This window comes from Pipistrellus kuhlii, unplaced genomic scaffold (assembly GCF_014108245.1).
Source record: "Pipistrellus kuhlii isolate mPipKuh1 unplaced genomic scaffold, mPipKuh1.p scaffold_m20_p_1, whole genome shotgun sequence".
In the NCBI taxonomy this organism is placed as follows: domain Eukaryota; kingdom Metazoa; phylum Chordata; class Mammalia; order Chiroptera; family Vespertilionidae; genus Pipistrellus; species Pipistrellus kuhlii.
In genome coordinates this window covers 87,964,900-87,981,941 of record NW_023425404.1, presented here as the reverse complement: position 1 = coordinate 87,981,941, position 17,042 = coordinate 87,964,900, and the positions used below count along the sequence as shown (strand labels likewise).

Below are 17,042 nucleotides of genomic sequence, written 5' to 3'. Positions count from 1 at the left end.
TTTGCAGAGAAAAGCATTAGAATGAAGCAGATGTCTAGAAAAAAAGCATGCAGGCAAGGGGAGAAAATGTCCCAATCCAATTCCTATATGATCTGGGCATATATTGACTTTTTACTAGCTACCTATTTTATTCCTAAAACAAATCCCTCTTAGATTAGCCTGGAAATTATAAGATAAATGTATAGAATGACCCTAAAATATATGTTCTCCTCCAGTCAGGAATGAACTTAGGGAGAATACCAAGTGAGACGAGGTAAATGACATGCCTTCAATTGAGGGGTGAAGATGAGAACCATGAACCTAGATTTTCAACCTATTGAATTAGGGTTTCTAGATGAAACCTGTTTTCATATAAAAGGACTAAACCTTATGTATTATTGACTCAAAATCATAACCTAGTGCTACTAGTAAATGAACTAATTATATCTATTGTTTCAAAAAGAACACCAATCTTGGCTTATAAAAAGTTAGTTTTAATGATGTTATTCCTAGCTGTAGCAGCAGCAAACTTGTAAGCAGAAAAAAAAAGAAGCATAGACAACTTTTAGGGGATGTTAACAGGGTTAATCTCTCAAAAATTATGAACATAGCTAATTATATGCATACAATGATTTCTGCCAGTCATGATATGGACCTCTTAAGGAAAGGCTTAATAACTTCTTTAACTTTCAGTAGAAAACTGCTTGACAACTTTCATGAAGATGCCAAAATTCAGAAGTGTTTTCCCTGACTCCGAGAAGCTGCTATGGGAGGAATGCAGAATCATGGGTACTCTACAAAGGATTTCATATTTTACCCCAAGAAAAATATGAGCAACAGACTTTTCTTTCCATAGTGGCAGTGTAGACTTTAGAATTAAAATTATCTTTTTGCTTTTTATAAGTTTTCACTTTATTTACTTTTTGTTAATCTTCAAACAAGGATATTTTTTCCATTGATTTTGAGAGAGTGGAAGGGAGGGAGAGAGACAGAGAGAAACATTGATATGAGACACATAGATTGGTTGTCTCCTGTACGCACCTCGACCATAGCTGGGGATTGAGCAACCAAGATATGTGCCCTTGACTGGAATAAAACCTGGGACCCTTCAGGAGGGGCTGGGGGCTGGGGGGGGGGGGGTGCTCTATTCACTGAGCCAAACCAACTAGGGCAAGTTCTCACTTTAAAAAAAGTAGTGCACCAACTACACACTCCCTTTGGAAGTTGACAACTCATGGTATACTGTATACTATTTGCTATAAAATTATCGTTGCAATAGAGGACATCAAACATATTTATAAACACACAGGGTGCCACAGGAACAAGCCACAAAACCAACGACAAACCTAACTCGGAGAAATGTTCTATGAAACCCTTCCTGTAAGAACTTCAAATATTAAATGAAAAAAGAATGTAGAATTACCAACACCTATAGAAGAGAAAAGACTACCAGCAGAGAGCTCACCCCTGATAGACGAGAACAGAGCTGGACCAAGAAGGCAGAGATCAGGATCAGGACCAATGCTGGCTCAACAGGCAGCCAGCAAGAAAGGAGCCAAACATCAGGTGTGAGGCAGGCTCATCCAACTATGAGGGCACACTGAGCAAAGTGAGGAGTTAGTTATGTGGGTGAAGTGCATATTCACTTCCTCTCCCCTCTATAGAAGCATTCCTACATAAACATTATTATAAACCCTTTCTTTGTGCCTGGTCCATCTTTAGGGAAGGCTATCTTCCTGTACCCACCCTCACCCTCACCTGTCTGACAATGCTCTGGATGAGCTTGTCCATGGTGAAGGCAATGTAGGCATGAATGGTGAACATCTCTCGCAGTGAATCTTCATATTGCGATGAGTCAATGTTGCCATCCAGCAGGCTCCGCACCATATCCAGGAAAGCTGGGTAATAATCTTCTACATCAACATCCACTGTGGGGGAGATGGAACAGGTGAGGCTTTACTCTGCTAAAGAAAGATCAGGAGAGTAGGCAGGCAGGTCCCAGAGCTGGCCTAAAGAGCACTGAATGAACCAACCCTAGGTATCAAAGCATGCCTTCTCAATCTGAAGAGATACAATCTGACAGGAGGCTACAATCAGCAGCTCTATCAGAGAACAGTGATTCCACAACTTCACCAGCAGCTTCTAGAATTCTGACCATGCCAGAAAGACACTTAGTGACAGACAATGCTTGTCTGTCTGAACAGTTATCTAGAAATAGGCTGGGCTCAGCATAAGAGAGCAAAATATCCCAGGGAAGAAGTTTCTTCAAAAACTTGTTGGCTCCCCTGCTGAGAGAAAACTATCACCACACCTCCAACCGTGCCTGTGAAGAGCATTTCCCACTTGAGTCTCTTGCTCACCAAGCTGTTTGCATGAAATATAGAGGGGCAGGTGAGGAAAGCAGATAGTCACACTCTAGCATTGGGAAACTTCTCAGGAACAGAAAAAAAGGTGAGCAAATTAAATACCATATGAATAATAAAGTCAACTGCATCTGTCAAAGTCCCTTTGTTACAAAATGGATTCCAAATGTTATACTTCATAAATTGCACAGTGATGTGTAGCTGCACTTGAACCATTTCTGCCACCAGCTGGACTCTTATCAGTTGTGATGGAGACGTTGGCAACTAGCAGAGTGCTCAGGAATGGTAAAAGGACTCTGACTTCAGCTTACTAAAATAAGACTCATTTATTTACACAAGGCTCAAAAACATGCAGACTTGAAAGTGGCATGAGGAGGCTATTGGTATATCGGTTGTGTGTTTTTTTATCTAGGTTCTGGTTACACAGGTGTATTCACTTTGTAAAAGTTCCCTGAGCTATATACAATTTGGATTTGTATACTTTTGAGTATGTGTTACACTTCAATAAAAAGCTTTCACAAAATGACATTTGGTCTTCAGTTTGTAAAGTATATACAGGGGCAGAAAGCTAACAGCAAAAGCTGAGTCCGTTTATCTGCAGTGTGATGGGTTTATTCAAGATAAGCAAAACAGGACAATTACTGTTTAAGAGCAGCAACTGGCTTGAGTTTCATCAGAATATCATCTTGTTCAGAGTCATGGCATAGGCATGAGCCATACTAGTGCTATGAAAAAATGCTGTTCGGTCAGAATAAAGCAATGAGTGCAAATGCACATGAGCTATGATCAGTGAAGCTGGAATTGCCACTCAAGACCATAAGCCTCAAACCAAGATAAGTCAGTAGTCAAGCCAGGATTAGGCCATTTTCTCTTATTTCTACCCAAGCAGGTGGAAATCACCACACTGAGGTCCAAAAGTTGTCTCTATCAAGCTAGGATTAATCCAGATAAAGGTTTTTTAAATTCCCAGGGTCATTAGCTCTTCAACAGATTGAAGGCTAGGGCCATACATGGGCTTCTTACATTAGCAACAGTTAAAAAAAAAAAAAAAAAAAAAAAAAGCTAATTTGCTCCATAGATTGTCTATTTCCTCAAGGGCACAGAAGAAAGGCTTCATGAAAAAGATTTTGACTCATACCTCAAGTATTTATGAACTGAACAGTTATCTAGAAATAGGTGGCACAGAATTACTTAAAGCACATGATGAATGGCTTCCTTAACCCCTATTTATTTTCCTTTTCTTGGTTCTCGATCTTCATTTCTGTTTTGCCTATTCTGCTGGCTCACACCGTATCTTGAGTTCCAATCTCCTTTCCATATCCCCATCTCCATTTATTAGGAATGAACCATGAACCCCTCTGGTTAAAGAAAAGTCCTGCCCAAACACATCAAGAAAATTCCCATCTGCCTTAGGCATGAACCACTAGGAATTTATGATCTGTCATGCAATGGAGCCAACTGTGCTGTTTTTGTCTCTCTATCCTTTGAAATTCTTTGTAATAACCCAGAGATCTGCCATTTGGGAAACTGATGGCAACTGACACCCCCTGCTGGTGTCAAGTATCCACAATCCAAGCATTGTAAAGGGTGGTTTGCATATTTTCACTTCTCCAAACAACCTCATAAAGTAACAAGTAGAACCTTCATTTTACAGGTAAACAGGTTCAGAGAGTTAAGTAAGGTCACACAACCAGTAAGTTGCAGAACTAGGATTTGAACTTCTCTAAAGCCTGCCTGTGTCCCATGTATAAAAGAAAAACAGTTTCAAGTCTAACTAGGCGCCAAGGTCACCAACCCCTCACATCTTCTGTTAACACATCTTCTGTAAACCAGTAGTCTAGGCACTCACTAGGTTCCTTAAGACGGAGCTGGATGGCAGGGCTGTCGCTCTTGTCTCGCTTTATGCCCAGCACTTCCCGCTCCCACTCCCTCTCTCGGTTTTCTTCTTCGATCTGCCGTTCTGCTTGGGAACAAATCCGCAGAAGTCTCAAGCAAAGAATCTGGTGCAGTCGCATAAAGATGTACCAGTTGTTATTAACATAGAAGAGGTTGTACACTTCATCCATCCCTCTTAGCTTCTGTGCTGTTGTGTTGCTAAACAGTAGCTTGGACTTGGGGGAGCTGCCCCCAACCCCATTGTGCTTCTTAGCCACCCCTGTGGCCTCATCTACATCCATCTCTTCTTCTTCCTCTTCTTCTACATCAGAGAGATCACCCCTCTGAGCAAAGAGCAGATCTGGAATGAAGTGATGCATGATCTGCTTGATTTTATACTTGTCCTCCTTCTGAATGCCTGTCTGTCTCTTTACGTGGTGGATAATCAGGGCAGCAGCGTCCTCCAGGATCTGCTTGTCTTCATAGGCCAGAGAGAGGTGTGGGCCGGCAGGTACACTAGCATTTTCTTCAGTGGCCTGCTCTTGCCTCTACCAGGAGAGAGAGACGAAGCAGTAAGTGTCATGTCCATAGCAACAACCTACCAGCACATTTAATTACAATATTAACTATAGTGACTATTATTTTTCCAATCCAAAACTTCTAGGAACAATAAGGTAATGTGGAAGATGTGGTTTGAGAACAAAATATTGGTACCTTCTAGACTTTGAAGACTGATAGGGGACATTGGGACAATCTTCTAAAATTCTGAATTAGCATTTATGGAGGAAGCAGTCAGTATGAGGTCTAGGATTCACTCTAAAGTACTTCTGGGGTGAAAGTGCAGAAAGTGTTTGATATAAAAACATTGACAAAATAGGAATTATTATTTAAATTTACGTAAGAGCTCACTTTATTATTTTCTCCCCTTTCATGTATATTTGACATTTGCATGATAAAAAGCTTTTTAAAATTGAAGACCACATCACTTCTAGGAATTCTCAACCACACTACATTTATGTCTCTATCCATCCCCTAAGACTGTGAATTTAAAGAAAACAGGATTACTTTCTTATTCATCTCTTATCCTGAACTACATAGAAACTTCGTAAGTATGCTGAATAAACGAGGATTAGAAAGAGTTTGTTATCAGTGAGAAGAGTTTAAGCAGTGGGAAGCTGAGGCAACCCAATCAAACACAAGGCACTCAAGCAGTGAATGGGGAGAAGTGGGGCTGTCAACTGAAACCAGGAGGGTAAACTAGGAAACCAGTAAGACAGCTAAGGTAGAAAGGTAAGGTTAAGAGTTAAAATGTTAGAATCATTAATAGAAGCTTATGACAGTTATGAAGCAAGAATCAAGAAGTCTTAGAGGGTTTTGCTTTCATATAACAACTAGAGGCCTAGCGCACGAATTCATGAACAAATGGCGTCTCTCAGGGTGGTCTGCGGGGATTGGGCCGAAACCCACAGTCCAATGCCTCCTGCAGCTCCTACCTGCAGCTCCTATATGCTAAGTGTCCAGTCATCCGGTGGCTGGTCAACTGTGAAATAAATATGCTACTGATATGCTAAGCCCCACTGTGCCTGCTGTGGGCTCACACCTAGTAAGTCTTGATCTGGAGAGGCTCCTGCTGCCACAGCAGGGCTCACCAATCTGGCACCCTCCTAAGGAGAGTGCTCTGCGGGATTGGGACTAAACCGGCTCTCCAAGATCCCCCGAGGGATCCTAGATTGTGAGAGGCACAGACCAGGCTGCGGGACCCCACTGGTGCATGATTTGGGCTGGGGAGTTACGGCGGGAGGGCTCTAGGGGGTGTCTGGCCCATCTCGTTCAGTCCTGATTGGCCGGACCCCAGCAGCAAACTAACCTACCAGTTGAAACATCTGGTGGTCAGTGCATGTTATAGCAACTGGTCAACTGTCTGCCCCTAGTGGTCAGTGCATGTCATAGCGACTGATCGACTGCCTCATGGTGGTCAGCGCACATCATAGCAAGCAGTTGAGCGGCCTTAGCATATCAGTAGCATATTACACAGTTGACCAGCCACCGGATGACCGAACACTTAGCATATTAGGCTTTTATTTTAAAAGATGGTAATTTCCAGAAATCAAAGCTATGCAGAATACAAAGATTGGAGCCCTCTCACAGGTGTAGAAACTTCCAGCTCACCTCATCATAGATACTCTCAATCTCGTTGAGTAAGCTCTTAGACCTTAGGACCTTGGTGTCATTCTGTTTAAAGTTGATACCCTGATGGTCCAGAGACTTCAAGTAGTATTTCTCATTTTGCTCTCTCCACACCTTGTTAAAGCCCCTCTGAGCTTCTCGCCATTCTTCCTCTTTCATCTTCAACCTAGTTGGGTATGAAATGGGGTGGAAATGCACGTATAAGTCAAAACTATTTGGAATGGAATCCTGGCTTTGCTATACCAGTGAAATAGGGATAACAACACCTAACCCACACCTGAAACCTATATAATCATGTTGAGCAATGTCACCCCAATAAATTTAATAAACAGATAGATAGGTATGACAGGCCTGTCAAAATTATTGGCGACTTCAGATAAATGTTATTCAAACCAGTCTTTAACTTGTTACATGAGGAAATTACTCATTCAGGATTTTGGGGAAATGATTTTCCCCAAAGTCAGAAATCCTACCTAGAACAGTATTTCTCAAACAGCATTCCATAGAAAATTCTTAAATATTCTCATCCTTGACCAGCTAACATATATTTAAAGAAGTTTCTTTGATACAGAACCTCTAAGAATGTTTACTATGCAAACATAAATGCAAAAGTCCAAGAGTAGAGAGCCTGCATTGTAATGTTCCTTTTGACACAGTTTGGGAAGTTCTGATGAGAACTGATCCTAACTTCCAGAAGAAGAGAGAATAGTAAAATAAAAAACAACATGGAAACTGAAGAACATTCTACATCTCAAAGCTAAGATTTAAATACTTCTGGTAAAGAGAGAAATTATCTGTGGTAGTATCCGAGGGGAAGACTAGGGAGAGACACTAAATTGGGACATCTGTGCAGCAGACAAGAATTCCTTTTCACCAGGTAATACTGGAAGAAACTGGCTCTGGCCCCCTCCTTTGATGGGCACAAAAGCCCCTCTACAACTCAGGCTGAAGGCTTATTAGGAGAAAGAAAAAGACATTCTTGGTAGCAAGGTATTCTTAAGTCTTTTTGAATAATATTTATCAATTTTACAAAAACAAAGGGTGCCGAAACCGGTTTGGCTCAGTAGTAGAGTGTCGGTCTGCGGACTGAAAGATCCCAGGTTCGATTCCAGTCAGGGGCATGTACATTGGTTGCGGGCACATCCTCAGTAGAGGGCGTGCAGGAGGCAGCTGGTCGATGTTTCTCTCTCATCGACGTTTCTAGCTCTCTATCTCTCTCCCTTCCTCTCTGTAAAAAATCAATAAAATATATTAAAAAAAAAAAAAAAGACAAAGGGTGACTCTTTTTAAAAACCAAAGATAAGGGTAAATACTGAACAGTAGGAGCATGGGTGGTGATTTTCTTCTTTGTTCTTTTTTGTACTTTTTTATGGCCTTAAATATAGTGTATTCCACCATGGATTTTCAAGGTTTGCCCTGTACTGTTGATTACACAGAACCTCATCAAGAAGCTCCACCAGCTTGCTCAATTTGGCAGCATATATACTAAAATTGGAATAATATGAAGATTAGCAGGGGCCCTGTGCAAGGGTGACACACAAATTCATAAAGTGTTGTGTGTGTGTAGTTTTAAGAAGCTCCACTATGTCACACTATACCTGACTTTCAATAACCGGGGTGGGGAGAAATGGGGGTCTCATGGGATAACAAGGTAAAAAAATGAGCTTTATTTAATGGTACACCAACTATGTCCTGAAGCACAGGAGAGCACGAAGGGCACATTTGTTTGGATACCTTTTAAGTACAATGGGGACAGCAATGGAGGGGTTCTTCCTCAGACCATCAATGATGTCAGCTGCTTTGTCAGCATATATCCTCTGGAGTGCTTTTCGATGTATAACTTCTGATGTGCCCCCTAGGGTGTTGTCCAAGCGAAATTTGGCTTGTTCCTCAGCAGACAAACGGGAAAGCTTCTTCTGTATTGCTTCCAGAACCCGGATTGTTGCCAAATTGGTCTCTAAAACTACATCAAGCTAAAGAAAAAGACAAAGTGTGCTCAGGACCCAAATCAGAATAGAATAGTAGTTAGGTATATAAGGTGAGGAGTCAAACTCCCTGGACTGGAATCCTGGCTCTGCCGTAAAAGCCACAGAAGGCTGTTTTCTTACAAGTAGGGATAATAGTTACTCTTAAAAGGTTGTTTTCTGGATCAAACGATACAATCCATATAAATGGTTTTGTGCAATGCCTGGCACATAACATCAATAAATGATGACTATCCCAAGCCGGTTTGGCTCAGTGGATAGAGCATTAGCTTGCAGACTGAAGGGTTCTGGGTTCGATTTCAATTAGGGGTACATACCTCGGTTGCAGGCTCTTCTCTGGCTTGGGTCTTAGTCAAAGCGAGTGTAGGAGGCAACCAATTGATGTGTTTCTCCCACATCGATATTTCTCTGTCTTTCCCTCTCTCTCTAAAAATCAATGGAAAAATATCCTTGGGTAAGGATTAAATAAATAAATAAATAAATGATGAATAAGTGGTAGTCATTACTTCTACCACCACCACCAATGGGCTTGGCTTAGGACTACTAACCCTACAGTAGAGGGACTTAATAGGAAGCAACCTTACAGACACTTTTCCTGAGCTTTTCTGAATTGTTAAAATGCTCCTCCCTGGCCCAGGCCCTAGTCAGGGCTTGTGCAGGAGACAACCAATCGATGTGTTTCTTTCACACAGATGTTTCTCTCTGTTGTTCCCTCTCTCTTTCTCTCTCTAAAATCAATGCAAAAATATCCTCAGGTGAGGATTAAAAAAACACACACACTCAAAAAACCATAACTCCAAAAATACCATTCAAGATGATAACTCTCAGTCTCATGAAAAAGGTTTTTCAGGGTAACTTGAAATATTTAAATATTTTATAGCCTTGTTCACATTCAGTAGTAATAACAGAAGAAATCATCATTCTTTAAGGATTTCAATGTTGTATGTGTAGGTACCCATTTAAATTCTTACTGAAACTCCTGCAACTTATTTTTTGACAAGGGCCTAGTCTGACCTAGTTTAGGATATGACTGGCATCCTTTGAGTTAACTTTTTTCCTAGTCTTAACACAAGATTCTCTAAATAAGAAACAAAGTGAAGGAACAGTCTCAAGGGCCTATGACAAAATGTCTGTAGAAGTTTCTCTAAGTTTTAAGTCATTTTGCCAAATATTTCTGGTCTTCCCTCCCGAAATTTTGGACAAAAGATGGGATTGAACTTCCTGGTTCTCTTACGATCAGATAGGGCTACATAACTAATTCTGGCAAATGAGTTATGAACAGGTAGGTCAGAATACTGATTACTTCCAGGCTAGAGCATTTAAAGGTGCAACGCCCCTCTGAGCAATCTTTTTCCTTCCAGTGACTGGCATTGTTCAAGATGGTAGCACTCTGTCAGCCTGGGACCATGAGTAATTCTGATGAGTAGAATATCCCACTAAACATCAATGTACATGTAACAAGACCAAGGAATAAATCTGTTTCTTAAAGCCACCAAGATTCGGGGAAGGAGGGGGTTGCCTATATTGTAGGATCACTTACCTATCCTGATGTATAAAAGGAACGCTCCTTGAAAACCACTGTACTAATAAGAGATTTTCAGAAAGGAACACTCCTTTTAACTAGCCCATCCCACCAAAGCCTAAACATACGTACACACATAGACACACACACACTCTTACTACTGTCACCTTTATTCCTATTACCACTAATAGGAAATGAGACTGTCGCCTCTCCTTTGCTTGCATACCACTTGAAAATAAAAAAAAAGATGCTAACCTCTGCTTTCTAACTCATCTCACCTTACTAAACATAGGTATCAAAGAAATGCTTTCTTTAGCCTGATAAAACTTTCCATGGAAGTCACCATCTATCAAGATTTAGTTCTCTGCAAATGGCTGAAGGCTCCTCATAAACCCTGGAGCAGAGGCCAAGCAACACCTGGCTCTTCATTCAAAACATGCCAGAGACAACTGGAGTGAGTGAGGGGGATAACTGGCAGAGGGATAAATTAGTATGAGCTAACAAAGAGCAAAGTATCACCCATCTTCAGGGATAAGCAGGGTCAGTTAAGTTTTATATAATAAATACATTAAATAGGATACATATAATTTTTCCTCTTTAGACACATTTAACATGCCCCTTTTTTTTTTAAATTGATTTGAGAGAGTGGAAAACATGGATTGGCTGCTTTTGGCACATGCCCCTACCAGGGACTGAACCTGCAATCAGGGCAGGTGCCCTGACCAGGAATTGAACCACCACCTTTTGCTCCAACCGAGCTACACTGCCCAGGGAAAAATATTCCCTTTTTTTTTGCTGATAATATCATGGAGATTCAAAACCCATTTTCAGTATTCCCACTTCTAGCATGGGGGCTCTATCAGATCATTTATTCACTCAAGCCCTTCCTAACTACTTTAAAATAAAATACCTAATTTAACTTTCTTTCAAAGGGAGCCAACCACATCCATATCAGAACGATGAAAGAAGAATTCCAGTTCCCATAGGAGAGCTGGTTTGCTAACCACCTGCTAAGAATAACAATATGCTTTAAAATAAATAATTTCCAACAGCTTCAAAAAAGCCCAGTAGGCCTTACTACAGTCCTAAGTTTTTATATACCTTTGTAAAATATAATAATCTTTAAAATGCCATTCAAATTAGCCCTAGCTGGTTTGGCTCAGTGCATAGAGCGTTGGTCTGTGTACTGCAGGGTCCTGGATTTGATCCTAATCAAGGGCCCATGCCTGGGTTTTGGGCTCAAACCCTAGTGGGGGGCATGCAGGAGGCAGCTGATCAGTGATTTTCTCCCCTCATTGATGTTTCTATCTCCCTCTCCCTTCATCTCTGAAATCAATAAAAGCATATTAAAAAAAAAAAAAAAGACCTTGCAATTTATTTTTAAAATAAGCAAATTATTATTCAGCTATCAATTGGTAATTTCGATTAAAAGGGTTAAAGTGGCCTAAATAAGTCACATTTGCCATTAAAATATTACTAACATATTTGACAAACTCTTAAAGTATGATAAGTACAACAAGCATTTACCATAAAAGAACATGAACCTCGACTCTTTAGTCTTAAGTCAACCCTCACAGATAAGTATTTAAGATATATTATTTAGCATCTCCCATTGTCCCAAACTTCAAATAATCAAGGAGACTTTACCTCAAAGCGTTCATCTTCACAACGATAGATATGTTCTTCATACTGAGTTTTCTTGGAACTAACAAAGGTGGAGTCTTCAGACCAGGAAGGAAAGGAAACCCAGGTATCATTTAAAACCTTTGGATAATAAAAGAGAAATTGAAACAAAAGTGTAACAAAGCTTTCTGGCAAGTAAATATTCTCAATAAAAAGACAAATTTTAAAAGAATCATTTAGCATTACAAGCTTCCTCTTTAGCAAGTATGCAAAATATATTAGAATAAGGAAAAGGTTCTAAATATAAGCGTAAAACATTAAAACCGAAGGGTTCCGGGTTTATTAAAAAAAATGTTTATTACAAAATGTTTTGCTCAGTGGAGAGAGCCTCGGCCTGCAGACTGGAGGGTCCCACGTCCAATTCCAATTAAGGACACATGCTCCGGTTGTGGGATTGATCCCCAGTAAGGGGCGTGCAGGAGGCAGCCAATCAATGATTCTCTCATCATTGATGTTTCTATCTTCCTCTCTGAGATCAATAAAAATATTTTTAAAAATTAGAGAAGGGTCTTGATTTCTTCAGTGATATAAATTCTTGATCCCTAGGACCATTCCCTTCCAGAGAAAGTTGAGGTTTCAGGATTGTTCCTTTCTGGGGAAGGCCTTACCTCTTTACAGAGAGGAGTCCGTCCTGTACACTTAGGCTGCTGATAACTCTTTGGGAGGGCTCGGTAGCTGGAACCCAACCGTTTACAAGAAGCATAATCTATTTCCATGGCAATGCCCTCTGTAGCTCGTTCCTTTGGAAAGGTTTCCAAATGTACAGACTCCTTATAGCCCAGAAAGTTTTTAAACCAATTAAACAATTCAGGGAATTTCCTAAAAAATCAAACCAAAAACTGGTAAGCAATTAATTAGAAGCATTATGCAGTTATTTTGAGATATAAGTACCACTATTTGGTATTAGGTTAGAACTCTGCTAACAAGAACAAAGCCCAATCATTGCTTCTAAGCATTTGGCTTCCCCTTTTCTTACAGAGTGCTTTACAGTCAGATAAGGTGGTGATAGAAGACTGCACAGAAATCAGATAGAGCCAACTATTATTCTAACCAAGGATATTGTTTCAGTATTAAGATCATTTTTAGGTTGTCAAATACAATCAGGATTCTAGAACCCTGAAATAGACTGGTCTCTACCACTAGTGCTAGCCAATGGCCTATTTTTTTTCAGCTTTATAGTTGAAATAGAAGAATTCCCATAAGCCGAAACCGGTTTGGCTCAGTGGTAGAGCGTCAGTCTGCAAACTGAAAGGTCCCAGGTTCGATTCTGGTAAAGGGCATGTACCTTGGTTGCGGGCACATCCCTGGTAGGGGATGTGCAAGAGGCAACTGGTTGATGTTTCTCTCTCATCGATGTTTCTAGCTCTCTATCTCTCTCCCTTCCTCTGTAAAAATCAATAAAATATGTTAAAAAAAGAAAAAAGAAAAAGAAAAAAGAATTCCCATAAGACTGAGATCGTATGAGCCAAATGACCTAACACAATCACATTAATTTTACCTATCATATACTTTCACAAACTAAGTTTATTTCAATTCCATGTCATGCTTCAGAGCTAAGCCCCTTCAACTCTACTTACCCCAGGAAAGGAGAGACTAATTGCACAAGCTCAGCCCGAGAGATCACCTCCTGGTTAAAGATAACAAGACAGCGCAGGAAATTTTCATAGGCCTCTGCATTCCGCAGAGCTTTTCGAACCTTATGGAGACAACCAAAAGAGAACAATTATAAAATTATTTTAATATCCAAAAATTTTAAAATGTTCAATGGCATAGATAAAGTAAAACTAGCCTGGCTAGATGAGCAAGCTGAAGTTTTAATTTCAGAAGTAAGTATTTAGCAACTGTGTTCTTTTATTGGAGGATTGCAGACCATGTGGTTTTATCAACCTCTTCTCCAGGCTCCCATATACTTTTTATAACTACCAATCAGTAAACACAATATAAAATATCTACTTTCATGCCCTAACTGGTTTGGCTCAGTGGATAGGATAGAGCATCAGCCTGCGGACTGAAGGATCCCAGGTTGGATTCTGATCAAGGACACATGCCTGGTTGTGGGCTTGATCTCCAGTAGGGGACATGCAGGAGGCATTGATGTTTCTCTCTTTCCTTCTCATTTCTTCTTGGAAATCAATAATGATATATTTAAATAAATAAAATAAAATATCTACTTTCAAAGCCAAAGGTAAAAGAGCACTTCACTATTGTACTCTATACCCTTATTGACTTTTAATTTTTATTAGCTTTTAAACATACAAAGAGTAGACAGAATAGTCTAATGAACCCCATATACTCATCCAGCCGTAATGTTCAAATGTACAGTAAATTTGGTTTCATTTAAACCATTTCCCAACCAATGAGGTTTTTTGTTTTTTGTTTTTTTAAAATATATATTTTATTGATTTTTTTACAGAGAGGGAGGGAGAGGGATAGAGAGCTAGAAATGTCGATGAGAGAGAAACATCGACCAGCTGCCTCCTGCACACCCCTCACCGGGGATGTGCCTGCAACCAAGGTACATGCCCTTGACCGGAATCGAACCTGGGACCTTTCAGTCCACAGGCCAACGCTCTACCGCTGAGCCAAACCGGTTTCGGCCCAACCAATGCGTTTTAAAGTGAATTCCAGACATTTCATCTACACCTAACTCAGTATATATTTCCAAGAAAGAAGTACTCAAAAACAACAAAAGCCCTGGCCAGGTAACTTGATTAGAGCATCATCCCAGGTTGTGAGTTGATCCCTGGTAAGAGTACATGCAAGAACCAACCAATGAATGTACAGATAAGTGGAATAATAAATCAGTATTTTTCTCTCTCCCCCCCTCTAAAATCAGTAAGTGAAAAAAACAAAACAACCACATTCCTCTTTAAAAATTGAACTCATTTTGACCCCCATCCCCACACTTTCCTTGCCATTTGTTGGTTGTGACCTGAATTTCTTCATTTGCCTTAGATTAGAAGCATCAAGTGCCTAGGCAGCCCTCAGAAATGAATCAAGTCAGAGCCTCGACTTTTTGCAGAAAGCTCACACAGGCACAGCAGGCTTGAGAGAGATGAGATCAAGAGGCACCAATCATGGAGATATTAAGTCATTTGCCCTTTTGCAAAAACCCACAATTACAAGACAGGGTAAGTCACCAGCTCCTGCCAGTGAGAAGTCTGACAGTTGCCAGCCACCCTGATGAAAGTAGCCTACTAATCATCAAGTTGACTCCAAGGAGGAAGTCAAACACACACACACACACTAAAACACCACTTAAACCAGTGATCACAATTTCAGGCTGTTCATTAGAATCACCTGGGGAGCTCTGAAAACTAAATCAGAATCCCCAGGAATTCTATACATGATTCTGAAAATAAGTATCACAAGCAATTAGAAGATTACAAGTCATCTTAAGTCTTCCACAACTGGTGCACCAACACTCGCCAATGTACAGACCTGAGCACCTGCATCAGGGGGCTCCAAAAACCTTTTGAGAGTATTTATTATCATTTATTTTATCAAAGCTGTCTTCCACCATGGAAAATGCAGTATTTTGTTGCAAACCATTTCACAAAATCAAATCAGACAATGCTATAATTTCTCTAGCACTGAAAGGACCTACAACTTATAAACCATGTCAAAAAGTAGAAAGCCCTAATCAGCTTGATGCTTCTAAAAAAATCCTGATGGTGATTTTCTTTTGGTATTAATGGTCGATATTAAATCTAATTCATTCACTCACCTTATCAAAAAATAATGATTCAGTTCCTACGCCATGCTTGCTGGCATCTGCCATAGAAGAATCCTTTAGGCTGAGAAGTTTGGGTTTCTTCTGCAAAAATAGGAAAAATACAAACATGCTAATATTTAAAGGGTGGATTCCTCTATTATTTTCACATGTTCAATGGTTTCCTTATTAACCAATGCTGATTAATAATTTGCAACAAATGAGAGAATTCAAGTCCTAACTTGCTTTACACCCTACAAGATTTCCACCCGTCTTTTCTATTTGTTTACCTGTCATTTTTTCCTCCTGAGGATCATTCTACTCCTCAAATATTCTCTCTACTTTTCCCATGGGCCAAAAGTATGAAGGTAGAATAGAATGTTTGTAAATTCATAAAGAGAATATAGTTTACTTTTCTAATAAAAGAAATAACTATCTTGTCAGCAATATCCATTCAGATCAATTTAAAACTGGCCTTTTGTTTTTTGTTAACCCTCACTGGAGGATATTTTTTCCAGAGATTCTTAGAATGGAAGGGAGGGAGGGAAGGGAGAAGAAAGGGAAGGGAAGAAGGGGAGAGACAGAAGGGTGGATGGAGGGAGAGAAACATTATGTAGGCTTATCAATTGGTTGCCTCCTGCACAAGCTGGGATGGAACCTGCAATCGAGACAATGTGCCCTTGACCGGAATTGAACCCATGACCCTACAGTCCAATGCAAACCTCTCACCATTGATCCAAACAGGCTAGGGCAAGACTGGTTTTTTTTAAAAGGAAACTAATAGGACATGACATAAGTGTCAGGCAAAATTTACTTTTTAAAAAAAAGGAAGGCATTTTCTTTTTAAAATTGATTTTAGAGAGAGTTACGAGGGAAGAAACATCAATTGGTTGCCTCCCACACTTTCCCCAACAGGGGATCAAACCCACAATCTGGGTTATGTTCCCTGACCGGGAATCAAATCTACCTTTTGGTGTATGGGACAATGCACAAACCAACTGAGCCTCCCAGCCAGGGCAAGAATTTATTTTTAAAAAGCTACATCTCAACTATCTGTGAAGAAACACACAAACTCTGGGAAAAACAGCACATTTACCTTTGTCATTCCAGAGCTCACTCACTGCGGAGCCACAGCCACTGCTCACACTGCCTAAGCAAAAAGTAGGGAGGGAGTTCTAATCCTAATGTAGTGTTTCCACCTGTGGGTAATCACGTGCAAAATACAAACTCACAAGTGGAACAGATCTGTTGACCTGCTTGCTACTCATATGACAGCTAATAACAAAGAAAGATAAAATCAATAAAAACTCAAAAAACAATAGTGCCCTGGCCAGTGTTCTCAATGGTTTGAGCATCGGGCTGCTCACCAAAGGGTCTCCCCAATTTGATTCCGTTAATAGCAGGTACCTGGGTTGCAGGTTTGATCCCCAGTCCTTGTTGGGGCATGTGTAGGAGGCAACCAATGTGTCTCTCTCACATCGATGTTTCTTTCTCACTTACTCCACTCTCCAATCTCTCTCTCTCTCTCTAAAAAAAAAAAAAAAAGATATCAATGGGAAAAAAAAACCTATTCTCGGTTGAGGATTAACAACACAAAAGCATATTGGTCTGAGTAATTAGTGGTATTCTAACTTTTTTTTTTTTGCAAAGCTTTGTATTAAGTTTCTATGCCATACACACTCACTCTGAATATCCAAGATCCAACTGACTACATGCTTAGTATAAAAACACATGAC

The 17,042-nt window shown here is 40.1% G+C and overlaps 1 protein-coding gene and 1 non-coding gene across 15 annotated transcripts in view; one reads left to right on the top strand and one right to left on the bottom strand.

Annotated features, from left to right (window-relative positions):
- The window catches only part of SIN3A (SIN3 transcription regulator family member A), a 94,650-nt gene that overhangs the window by 27,276 nt on the left and 50,332 nt on the right, over nt 1-17,042 (bottom strand). For 7 of the 14 annotated variants that reach the window (XM_045586582.1, XM_045586615.1, XM_045586597.1 and 4 more), the window contains 8 exons: nt 15,322-15,411; nt 13,172-13,290; nt 12,203-12,413; nt 11,559-11,675; nt 8,139-8,377; nt 6,387-6,570; nt 4,138-4,765; nt 1,738-1,907 (listed from right to left, as the gene is read on the bottom strand). In XM_045586582.1, coding sequence (XP_045442538.1) covers nt 1,738-1,907; nt 4,138-4,765; nt 6,387-6,570; nt 8,139-8,377; nt 11,559-11,675; nt 12,203-12,413; nt 13,172-13,290; nt 15,322-15,411 — 1,758 coding nt within the window. Of the gene's footprint in view, nt 1-1,444; nt 1,580-1,737; nt 1,908-4,137; nt 4,766-6,386; nt 6,571-8,138; nt 8,378-11,558; nt 11,676-12,202; nt 12,414-13,171; nt 13,291-15,321; nt 15,412-17,042 lie in introns of all 14 variants that reach the window. The other 7 variants (XM_036455118.2, XM_036455109.2, XR_004990926.2 and 4 more) reach the window with 6 other exon arrangements.
- Nucleotides 7,866-7,969, top strand: LOC118710147. Its single transcript, XR_004985318.1, has one exon. It is a non-coding gene; the product is annotated as a U6 spliceosomal RNA (small nuclear RNA).